The 12,816-nt window shown below is 42.7% G+C and overlaps 1 protein-coding gene across 6 annotated transcripts in view; it reads right to left on the bottom strand.

Moving 5' to 3' along the window:
* Ctnnd2 (catenin (cadherin associated protein), delta 2) overlaps positions 1–12,816 on the bottom strand; it is an 856,811-nt gene that overhangs the window by 246,791 nt on the left and 597,204 nt on the right. For all 6 annotated transcript variants that reach the window (NM_008729.3, NM_001355502.2, XM_006520033.3 and 3 more), the window contains one exon: positions 7,323–7,455. In NM_008729.3, the coding sequence (NP_032755.2) occupies positions 7,323–7,455 (133 nt within the window). The remainder of the gene's footprint in view (positions 1–7,322; positions 7,456–12,816) is intronic.

Here is a 12,816-nt window from a genome sequence, read left to right as displayed (position 1 = left end):
TAACTGCATCCTCAGCCAACTCTCCCTGTGGTTTGGAACTACAAGGCAAGTCACCAGCTCATATGTCAGGCAAAGGAAGCTGGGCCTCCTATAAAAACCACGGTCCTTCCATCCTTCCATTTCTCCTCTTTTTTCTGTTCCCAGTGTAGTTTCTGTCCACAGTCATGAAACCACTGAAGAGACTATCAAGATATAGTTCTATATAGAACCGGGTCCTTTCTGAATTAGTCCTGGTCCTTATGAACTCACTTTGTAGTGGGTGTGATAATTGCTCACATCTGTATGCTGCGTTGTCTGGGATGGTGAGAAGTACGAATTTGACAAGTCACACACACACACACACACAAAGTGTCTTGCTGGTATCTTGGGTTTTCAGGTCACCTAAAAGGAGGACCTCTATCAACTCTTAGTCTCTTTAGTCCTTGAGATAAACTCCCAAAGTCAGACAACCCTGACTGGCTGAGGGATGCTCTGACTGGTTCAGGCCCAGGAAAAAAAGGCAAGAGAAACTCCAGGGTTCAGGAGATGGCCATGGGAGGGTGGAGGTGTTCCAGAGCAGGGGGCAAAGTGATGCATGTGACAGGGAGTGCTAAGCACCTCCAGGCCCCAGGCCTCCTTCCTTAAGAAGAGCCTCTTAGTAACCAGCACCTGGTATCCCTGGATGTCTCTGCTTCTTTCCCAATGTTCCAACGGGTTATAATTCCTCCCTCATGTGTCATGCCTTGGTGGAACCATATTTGTCTCTTTCTTTGTAATTCTGCTACAGCCTGTTAACAATCTTGCCGACCCATTATCTCCTCCACTGGGGATGAATTGCCATCCTTTCCCTTTGAGGCTCCATAACTGCTGCCCCACCTCCTCCATCATCTTTCCTGTGTGAAGGACCAGGCTTCCAGGGAAATTTTTTAAAACTGTATTGGTCACCATCTCCACTCACTGCATATTAGCTCTGGCAGCCTGGTATCACAGGGGGACCACACACATCATTTTCCTCCTGTGTCCTTGAGGACTGTGGTCCTTGCAAGCTTCAGCTTCGCAGGGCACTAACCCCAGACCCAGCTGTTATCTCTAATCATGTTTGCAGTTCTTACTCCTGCCTTGGTGGTAGCTGATGGGATTATGGATCTCCTTGGAAACAGGTTCCATGGCATTATTCATTAACATCAGCACCTCCTTTTCAGCATCCCCTAGCTGATAGGAGCAGATCCCAGGAGATGGACAAACTCAGGGTGTGGCTAAAACATGCTTTTCTGAAAAATCAGAAACACTAGTCTCACACTGAACTACTATAAGGTTTCCCAGTTGACATCTGCTCTGTGCTGTCAGCAGAGTCAAGTCCCTGCCACAAGCATACAGAGTCCCCAGGCCACTGTGCAGTCTGGTAGTCTAGGACTCAGAGAGGCAAGGCATCCTCTCAAGGTCACAGAGCCACACAGTAGTATAACAGCCAGGGTTATCATGCCAGCACCAGCACCCTTTCCATGAGAGCAATGCCATTCTATTTCCTGATGCCTAGCAACCAAATGCAAGCCCCTTAAAAAAGAAATGAGGAACAATGTACAATGAGGGTAGAGAAGGAATCATTCAGAGGCAATTGAGTGAAGAGACAGATGGAATGTCCCCTTGAATTACGTGAGTAGAAAGAATCAGGAGGGAAATAAAATCATGAAACACTTTACATGTAGTAGACAGGAACGAATCCCAATTTCTTTAACATCTGAAATGTGTTAAATCAGTCTGAATAAGACCTACATTATGGAGAATGGGACATTTATACATAAAGATCGATTTCTTTGTTCCAGTTAAATAAAGACACGTTTAAGTTGGGGGAAAAAAAACCAGTATATATGACACAAATTGGACATTGTGTGTGTGTGTGTGTGTGTGTGCGCGAGTGGTGACACACATCTATGGGTCTTATATAATCTTAGCACTCAAAAGGTTGAGGATGGTAGTCAAGGCTAGCCTGGGCTACTTGGTGAGCCCTAGTTCCAAGAGAAAGAAAAAAGAGGTGTCACACATGAACAAACTGTCAGGGCCAGTCTAGAGACCTCTTCTACTATCTCTACATGGGTATATTGTTGATAAAACTTTTTTGGAAACCTCTGATTTTCTCGTTTTGTTTTAACTTGGGTTAATCATCACTGCAGAAAGCAGAGAACTTCCTTACTGGCCTTGAAGCACTCATTCCAAGTCTGGAGCTGTAGGCTGCCTTGCCATGTCTGTAAGGCTTGGTGTTACAATGCCCTGCTTACATATGCTTGTCTGGTAGGTGTGCATCTTTAACCTAAATAATAGTAATATTTGGATCTCCCTTTTAACACAAGCCCAGCTGTTAGTGGCCTTTCTCTATCTCCACTAGACACACCTTTCTCTATCTCCACTAGACACACCTTTCTCTATCTCCACTAGACATACCTTTTCTATCTCCACTAGACACACCTTTCTCTATCTCCACTAGACACACCTTTCTGCAACAATAAAACCTTGCTTTAGGAGCTAGAATGGCATAACTGGGGAGAGGTCGGTTGGGGGTAGGCAAATACCTCAGGATTGTTTTTCTGGTGCTATTTCTTTCTCTTGGGATGGGGGAAGTTTAGTGGTGGATTCTTCAAATACTTCAGTTGCATATTTGACAGTCAAGCTAATTTTTCTTATAAGGGGGATTAGGCCAAAGGTCGACATTAAATTTTCACTGCTGACAGATTCAGGCCATTTGTCGGTTTCTCCCACAGGTGAGGGTACATTACAACATTTGAGTTTCTAGAAAAACAGCATGCTCATGAATGATCATATATTCAAGGGACAGCACATCCTTAATTTAAACACTTAATACTTTTATTAAATTAATTTAATTAATTTCATTGCATTTAATTTCAGTAGAAAGTAGAATAAAATATTAATGTTTTTATTATTAAAAACAATCCTTTGCCATGACTGAGAAGGGAAGGGGGCTTTTCAGTCTCGAGGACGTGGACTACTTAAATGACACACACAGATGGAAAGTTCTCCATGTGCGAACAGGAAAGCTCATCTTCTTGTGCACTCAAGGGTGCATACAAAAGAAGCCACGGTAGAAACTCAGGAAGGAAGAGCAGTGATAAGCCATGTGTCACAACTCACAAAGACTTGCGTACTATCTCCAAATCAACGGGATGCTCTTAGCATGCTTAACTGAAGGAGGCTTCCCAGAAAGAATGAAACAAGGCTTGATGAAAATGCTCAGAAGTTAGCAGTACTAATGCATCTCCTGGGCCATGCTTGCTGGCCACACTCCTGAGCAACCTTCCCTGTCCCATGCCCCTCTGACTACAAGCTAATTTACGGTGACATCTTCAGCCATTTAGGGCACGTGGTAAGCCTTGTTCACACACTAGTGTCATCCATCCATGCTGTTGCAGCTCCTGCCCATTTAAAATACTACCCACTTAGATGTCAGGAGCCTATTAGCTGCATAGATATGAAGCATTGCCAGCAGTGAATGATAGCTCTCACACACTACACTGTGAGAGCTCAGATCCTCTCTTCATCCCTTCTGCGTCCTCTTCTCTACTTTCATGTTTCTTCAGCTGCTCCTTTGGTGATCCTCCTGCCTTAGACTCTGAAGGAATTCTGTGTAACCCTCCCATCTCTCCCAGTCTTCAGGTGCTTGCTGATCTTCAAAGTATAGCCACTTACATGTCCTACCCTGGGTTGGGACACCTGGAGGGATGCAAAGCTCACTTTAGTCATTGGACACTGCCCAGCAGACGCTGCCCAGCAGACGCTGCCCAGCAGACGCTGCCCAGCAGACGCTGCCCAGCAGACGCTGCCCAGCAGACGCTGCTGAGCACAGACTCCTCAGCTTTCCTGTGCGGCAGGGAACTTCAAAGATGCTCACCCTCACTGTCAGCTTCATCTGCTCCCTAGGAAAAGGTAGATGGCCGGCTTTCATCTGTTGATTTAGGGAAGTGAGTCCAAGACTTTGTACTGTAAGTTCCAGCATCATTTTGAACAAAACTGAATTTCTTGACTTCATTATTGTAAAAAACACCATGATAAGGAATGGGGGTGGGGGGAGCTATGATTTATGGCTCTCTGTGTAGAGGAGATTTAATTCTGCCTTCTGCTCAATGGCCTATCCATTGTGTGAGCAAAGTCAATACCAATAATGAAATGTAGACTGAAGGGCTAAATCAATTCCATAAAATGCAATAGAAAGACTAGAGGACTGAGTAAATTTGGAAAGGCTAGTGCCTGCCAGATTAGTGTTTGGACAACAGGTAATTACAAAAATCAATACCTGGATATGAAAACATGACAGGCAGCCATCCATCACGAAGGGAGGAATAATTACTAACAGTCTGGACTCTAAATAAGGAAGAGAGGACAAAACAAGCCTGCATAGAATTCCTATCAGAGTTTGCACATTTGTGTGTGTGTATGTTCATCCACACACGCGTATCTCTCTGTGTGACTGCAGAATGGGGGCCTGCTCCACTTCATGTTCTCAGAGCAGTCAAAGTCTGGCCCTCAGTTCTACACCACCCTGGTGTTCCTTCTCATCCAGCTCCTGGGAATCAGAGGACAACCGTCATGGCCACCAGGAATCAAGGATGGGAGGACAATGGCGAGGAGGAGTGCTCCAATGATGATATGAATTATCCTTCAAGTACGAGCTGTTGGAGAAAACTCCAAATGCTGAGACTTGGCACAGGGAGCTCAATGACTGACACAGCAAATGCTAAGAGGTAGCAGAGGCAGCTCAAACACAGCAAAACAAGGAACATATCTGTCCATGTGTGCACACACGCACATACATATAGACTTGCTCAGACTTCCATAGACTCATGCCCACACTGACATATTTAGACATACAGAAAAATATCACTCACACTTACAGGTAGACAGGCATAAGCACATACATGTACACAGACATACTCAGGCCTACATATAGACTTAGAAGCACACCGGCATATAACATAAACATGCACACACTGACACACACATACACGTTTTCACACACATTCTCACATGGACATACATTTTTTCTTGCCACAGAACAGGGGATGAAGTATGTTTACTCATGAAGCTGTGTGCACAAATCAAGTCACTCCATCCTATAAAGGCCCTCCCGAATACACAGTTCCAGCATCCTTAGTTTTTCCATGCATAGATCTCTTTTAAAATTTCCTTGTATTAAAACGTAATTACATAATTTCTATGCTCCCCATTCCTTCTCTATTTTAAAGATAAGTCAAGAAGTTCCACGAGACAATAGCTTCCGTTCCAGATGACAGGCTTGGCCGCTGGCACCAGAAGCTTCTGTCTGATATGAAAGACGTGTCGGTTACCCTTCACTGCACAGCCTTTGCCCACCACAGGGTGCAGAGGGTAATTCTGATATAGCTACAAGTAAGTCTGAGCTCTGCGGTATGGCTGCATGGCAGCCAATAGGCCTTGAGGTCAGTCCACAGAGCATGTATGCAAGCTAGTGAAACAAGCAAGTGTAGATTTCCCTGGGCCATGGTATCGGTGCAGCCTGACTGGATGGCTTCCTTTTCTGAGAGCTGTCATTTCTCTCTGTCCCTTCTATCCCTTATCTAAACAGCCTGGTGTAAAGCACAGACATCTCCTCCCCCTTCAACACCAGCAGGAGATTTGAACCAGAGGAGGTCCAGTCTGTAGGTAAGAATCCACCACCCAACCATTCCCAGTACTAAGGCGCTGTCTTTTCCAAAGCTTTTGCAAGCCACTCGTGGACTAGCCGAGAGCCACGCTGTTCACGACAGAGAGTCTCGGCATGTGAGCAACATGCCTTGCTACACATTCCTGGGTGTGCATGATGCCAGTCATCTCAATTCCAGCACTGGATTGGGGACAGAAACCCAGCTGGCTTGGGACTGACACGTCAAGTGCTCCTGAATCAGCATGTTGCCAACAACAGAATGAGAGAGAGAGACTTTCCTGGCCTTGAAACTCAGAAGCTCTACCGCTCAGAACATTGCCAGGACACGGTCCATAATCAGGAGCCCACCCTTCACTTTGCATAATGGTTGGGTATTGAGGAGCTATCAAAGCAGGGGTCTTAACATGGTGTCTATATGGAATATCAGTTATATAACTTTAATGTGATTTAGGTCATCTTAATAGTGTAGGCACATTTTTACATTTTAAATTTACTCTTGCTGGTCAACATGCTTCCTTGTCTACACTTCATCCATCTGAGCTAATTTTGTAATTTTGTGCCATGTGTAGCTACTCTCTGCATTACAAGAGGCTGTAGTAGTCCTAGTCTCTTCCCTCTGGGGACCAGTTCCACCAGGAGTTCCTTCTCTAATTGTGACAATTCAAAATGTCTCCAGCCACCAACATAAGTGAAGGACCAAATCAGGTGGCTGAGAACTACAAACACATGCGTTTTTACCAATGATAGGCATGAACTAACTTCTTAAATGAAAATCTACTGGCCGACATACTTCCAAAAGCAAGCAAGACAAAAATCCAAAATAAATTGCAATGCCATCTCAAATCTTTTCCTTCCACTGTTAAGCCAATTTGGAGTCATACTCAAAGTTGCTAACATGTTACAGAGATGACTCATTACAGTTTATAAAATATTTTGAAAATTCGATTACTCAGCTGCTTGCCTACGAATGTGTATCCTCTATCTGAAAAAAAAAAAAAAAAGAGTTTGAGCTAGCTGCAATGATCGTGGTAATTTTCCAGAAATAAAATACACTGCAATGTACTCTGCACTTTAGGGTATTCTAAAAACATGGGGGCATTTTTAACAACCATTTATGTGATGGACACACACAACAGTTTCTTTAATGGATCACATATATCTATATTATATCTGTTGCTGCTTTTGTAAATGGCTCAGAACAGTTGGGTATGAGGTAAAGCCTATGGTGATCTCCTAACAAGTTCTCAAAGATAGATGCGCCCTCATGAATCCTAACTATAATTTCAGGAGATAACAATTGATGTCTTTTTTAAGTCTTGGGAGACAGAGTATTTCCAAAGATAGAATTAGGAAGAGGAAGACAAACCCTAGCAGCATGAGGCACTGTGAACTCCACTTCTCAGCTTCTCTAAGGACAGACATGCCCTGTCCTTTGTCCTCAGGATTCAAACAGGAAAGGAACATGAACACATACACATATGCAATTAATCACACGCAAAGTGCTATGTCTCAGTCTCAAAGGTGACCCTAGAAGTTGACAATGAGAGTTTGCAATTTTCATTCTCCTGTATTTATTCTGTTGGGCATGACTCTGAACATGCCCAAGTGCTTATGAACACAATACCATTCACTCGATGATGCCACGAGCACTTACCTCTGCCTTAATTTTATTGTCTCCAAAACAGAGGTGTTGCAGGTAAGCTGCAGCATTGGACTGGACTGAAGGGAACTGGTGCTGTAACATCTGTATCACTTCAGGCAGCTCCGGGTCTCTCCATCCAAACTCCCTGGATAAAAGGAAGCAGGAGACCATGAGGGACAGCCCAGCACACACAGCACTCCTAATACCCACTAAATGTGCTTAACAGTCAAGACAGCATCTCATAACAACTGCTTCCTCGTGCACAAATGGGTCCACTGCAGACAGCATTTCTGAAAAGATCTTACATACCAGCTTTTAAGTATCCATAAGAATATGTTTATACTCCACGAATATTACAGACATGTGATTTGAACTTCCTGAAAATTTATGAAAGATTGGGAAAATATGAATTAAAATGCCCTCCTTGTCTTTTAACTTGGCCTCAGATGGGTAGAAGATACATTTCTCTAATATGTGACGTCAAAAGACAGACACATAGCATTTGCTGAAATTATCAGATGAGAAAAAGACTGAGTATAATCCAAAATGTTGCAACAGCAGGTGAGTATGTTGATATTATTTTATTACTGTTTTTCATAATAACTTCTTTAAAAAAGAAATCATCCCCAACACTGGAAAATAACACATGTATTTAAAGACAAAATAAAACCAAGACAGAATAGACTTCATGATCTAAGGTTGCAAGCGTAGCAGTCCGATGACTCTATGAAAGTAAATTATTCATTTAAAGAGCTATTCAACGCATATTAGCAAATTTTATGTGTTCTTTCTTTCATTCTGTATTCTTTTCCTCATAAGAAGTAAAAGCCAGTCCAAGAAGCTGGCTGTTTATTTACTTTCAAGATAATATTTATGTCTATTCTAAAACTCATTTTTTGAATTGTTCATATGAATGCTCTTCTATAAAATCTCTCAGCTCCCTCAGGTAGACCGCATGGCCGGAATTCTGTGGGTTCTATTCTTACAGCAGAAAGCTGATTTGTAACAGAGTACTAAAAGGAAGCCTCTTAGACCACAGACAGAAAACTGACTTCATAAGTCACAATGAGGCCTATTTATCTGAAAGATGCGCTTGTGGAGAGATGGGGTGACTTTGCGGCCAGCCCTGTTCCTGGTGTACTGACTTAGAAGCATACAGCTGACTGCTGCAGGTCAAAGCTGTAGCCTGAGCAGAGGAGTCATGAAAAATGGGGCAGAGAAGGGAGAGTCAGAGGTTAAAAGTTCCCTGGCAGATCCTAACCTGTTCTCTTTATCTTTCCTTCATCACAGCTGGTAGAGCTGTCAAGCGACCCCCAAAGCCTGCTGGTGCTGAAGGCAAATGCGGTAGAAAGAAAGGTTTTTGAAGATGGCTAGTTTTTATTGGTAGAGATAATAGAGCATCTGACTTCACGCATAGGACGATGTCAATAAACTTGCATTCTGTCTTATGCTGACACACTTCTCAAAAGAAATACAGCACATGTTTGCTGAAAATATGCCTTCATCAGATGAAGGAGAGAAAGTAGGCCTACGGGATCACAGAAGGAAATAATTGTAGGCTAAAAAAAAAAGAGAAGTGGGTTTTCCTATCAACTGATTTCCATTTGTTGCATATTCCAAATCACCTCTGTAAAGTTTAAAAAAATTACTGTACTCATCATACTAGCCCAGTAGAATTATGTTCCTTATGTAAATGAAGCCTAAATCTATAGAGAACCCATAAATGGAACTTCCATGAAAAGATACTGCATGGCTAAGATGAATTTATGTAAACTTACACTTTCCGAAAGCAATTAGTAAAAAACTAATTCCGGCATATTTTATTAGCCAGATGGAATTGCTCTATTAGGCAATGGCTTATGGGACATGAGCATACATCAAGGACACCTTTTGAGCAAGAACTCCAAGAAGGAAGTCTTAGGGTCTCTTGAACATCTGTGTATACATGCACCTATGTACACACACACACACACACACACACACACACACACACCAGACTCAGAAGTGGAAGGTAACTATTTCAAAGCCTTGTGATTCCGTAAGACCTCCAAAGTGTTCTCTGACAGATCAAAGGTAGGGTGAGTAGGTTCCTCATCCCACGTCCTCAGGCCTCTGGGATCACTTCTAGACAGTCCAGGGTGGATCTGACTGCACTTGCCTGGTTCAAACCCTCCAAAGAGTCCACTGTCTAATATAGGATGTTTGCATGTCCCCCAGTCCCTTCTATGCTCTGCCAGATCTGTACACTGCTGTAGTGGGAGGCACTGGTTATGTGGATGCCCACTGAGCCCATCTGTCAGAGTGGGATAATAATGCCTACCTTAGAGAATTGGTGGGATGGTTAGCAATAATAGTTATAGCTGGCACCCAGTGCGGGCCCTCTAGAAATGTCAGGGATCCCATATAACTAGATGAAGGAGAGAAGAATAATAAATAAGAACCATCTATAATTCCTAGAAGGTGAAATCATACCTCTCATGTGTTACTGGGCTTTACCCTAAATGCTAATGGAACCAGAGAATATGCAAATGTAACCTTTCCTCTATTAAAGCTTCTCACATCGACCAACAATATTGTGACTACCCCCTCCCGTCCCGTGTATGGACGGTTTGCCTTGTTAAGATCACATGGGTCAGCACAGAGCTGAATGGCTAGCAGTTTTGACAGGTACCAAAATCAAAGAGTTGGTGAGCTGTCACAATGGACTACCAAGATCCCCTGTCCCAGAAAGAACCGGAGGACACCCTGGTCCTCACAATTCAAAGTTCACTTTTGGCAAAGCTTCCTGTTGGATGCTTTCCCTCTGACTGCAGCATGATGAACTTGAGTGGTGCCTGTTTAGATTAAATGTCAAAATTCTCAATCATCTATGTGTGTGTTCACATGCACATGCACGTGTTGGTATATGTGTGTGTATATATAAGTGTGCAAGCACACATGTGTGCAAGTGTATGGATATCAGAAGTCAATATTAGGTGATCTCCTTAACTACTCTCCACTTCGCTTTTTTGAGGCAGTCATTCACTGACCCATTGACTAGGTTAGGCTGGTTGGCCAATCAGCTCTGAAGATTAAGGCCACAGCTCCTCTTACCTACAGGCTCTGACATCTCTCTAGCATGTTACTACCCGCACTTTCTGTTTTCATGGGAGCACTTGGAATCCAAATTGAGTTCTTCAGACTTGCAGGGCAGGCATTGTCTGATCTAAACCATCTCTTCTAGGCCTACAATCATTACAAACTTTTGAACTCTAAAAGTTTAAAGACTCTACTAATTTTAACTTTCAGATCCAGAGCCTTGAGGTAGGCTGTTTTGTTCTGTATTTCACTTTATCTGGGAGAAGTTGAGAGTGGTTCAGAGATGATAGAATTAGAGAGTAGGCAGAAGGCTTTCATTAATAATAAAAAGGAGATATTTCCATTTTCACTAACGATAGTGAAGTTATCTGATGATATTCACATGAAAGAATTAAAGCCATCCACTTATATTCTTGAGTAGTTTGCAATCCCAAACAAAAACCTGCCCCAAACCTGCTAATTATATTTTTTAAAAATCTTTACTTTGATATAGATAGTACTAGAATTAGGACCATTTAGAAAGAAAAGTAAATTGTCATAATTTTGTACAGAGAAGTAGGCTTCTTCACACTGTACAGTTTTTGTAAAATGAATTGATTCATCCAGCCATATCACCAGCACACATTCCCTCTGCCATGACTCCTGGGTTCGGGCATCATGACTGGGCAAGCTACCCAACCGTGCCTAGGTCATGAGGGATAGTACAAGTAACCATGGCAATGGGAAATAACAAAAATTTAAAGATGCATTTTTTTTATTTAAATGGAATAACTGAATTCCAGAAGGCAGTCAAGAGAGAATGGTCTGTAACATTCTGTACCTGTCTCTGTGTGATAGGTCTCTGGCAGGGCGACATGGTGATTTGAATGAGAATGTCCTCTTTGAGCTCGGATATGGGAGGGCATGGTTTATTGAAGCTATTTGGGAAGAATTAGAAAGTGTGGGCTTGTGGGAAGCGGTGATTCACTGGGGCCTGAACTTTGAGGTTTCAGAAGTCCATCCCAACCAGTTAGTTCTTTCTCTTTCTGCATCCTGCATATGGATACAGATGTACGTAAGCTCTCAGCTACTGCTCCAGCACCATGACTGCCTGCTGCCGTGATTCCCACCATGTATGGCCACCGACTTTAATCTTCTGAAACCATAAGAACCAAATAAATTCATTCTTTTATAAGTTGCCTTGGTCAGAGTGCCTTAAGACTGCAATAGAAAAAGTAAGGAATGAAAAAGATATTGTGGAAAGTCACATCACAGCCTCTGACATCCTCCAAGCCCTGGCTGTTGAACTCTGGGAGTGCTTCCTCATCTGGAAAAGCAGTGCTGCAGATGTGATGCAGTGAAGGGCTCTATGAGGGATGGTGGTTATTCTGAATTACCCATTGTTCTCTGATGCTAATCGGAGCATTCTTAAAAGCCAGAGGGGAGGGAGGCTTGCCACAGAAGTAGGTGACAATGGCACCTTGAGATAAGGTAGGCTGATGTCTTCAGGAATGGACAAAGGGGTCAAGAGCAATGGGGTGGCTGGAAAGGACTTTTCAAAGGCAAGGGAGGAGATTTTCCTTCAGAAAGTACCCCTAGGCTGTGGCAAGCTGTACCTAAATTTGGGTAATGGTGGGCTGTTTTAAGTCCCTGAACACTGTGTTGATTTGTAGTAGCAGCAAGGAATGAATTCAGAAGTATAGATTCTAAAGCACAACCCAGGGAAGCCCGAGAGACTCCCCACTATTAGGGCAAAAGGGTAGAGATAATTGCCTGGCAAACCACAAGGGACATCATCTCTCATCCTGAGTGTCTTCCCTGTCATTTCCAATTATGAGCACGGATTATTGATTTCCTGTGACTCCCTTACCACTTCTTGAGTATCTATATACGTGTAATCATAGTTTTCTTAATCTTTATTACTATAAAACCTTTTAGCCTAACTTCTTGTGTGCCCATGTCTACATGCCTGCTTTGTCTTAGGACCCACCCACAAATCTACCTACTCCTTCTGACAGGGATTTTTGCATATTCGTAGATGATCTAGTCATTGAGGTGGACCAGAGCCACTTTTTGTCTTAAGTTACTTTCAAATGGTAACTGATAATTAACTGTCAATAGAGTAAAAAAGCTTCTTTAGCAGATTGTGGTATATGTGTAGTGTGTTAAGTAGTGTTTCTCATGTGGTACATTTACACAATGGAGTACTACTCAGCTATTAAAAACAATGAATTTATGAAATTCTTAGGCAAATGGATGTATCTGGAGGATATCATCCTGAGTGAGGTAACCCAATCACAAAAGAACTCACATGATATGCACTCACTGATAAGTGGATATTAGCCCATAAACTTAGAATACCCAAGATACAATTTGCAAAACACAAGAAAATCAAGAAGAAGGAAGACCAATGCATAGATACTTCATTGCTCCTTAGAATAGGGAACAA

Source organism: Mus musculus, chromosome 15, assembly GCF_000001635.26.
Source record: "Mus musculus strain C57BL/6J chromosome 15, GRCm38.p6 C57BL/6J".
In the NCBI taxonomy this organism is placed as follows: domain Eukaryota; kingdom Metazoa; phylum Chordata; class Mammalia; order Rodentia; family Muridae; genus Mus; species Mus musculus.
Note: the sequence above shows the minus strand (reverse complement) of the source record. Positions and strands in the feature narration are given on the sequence as shown.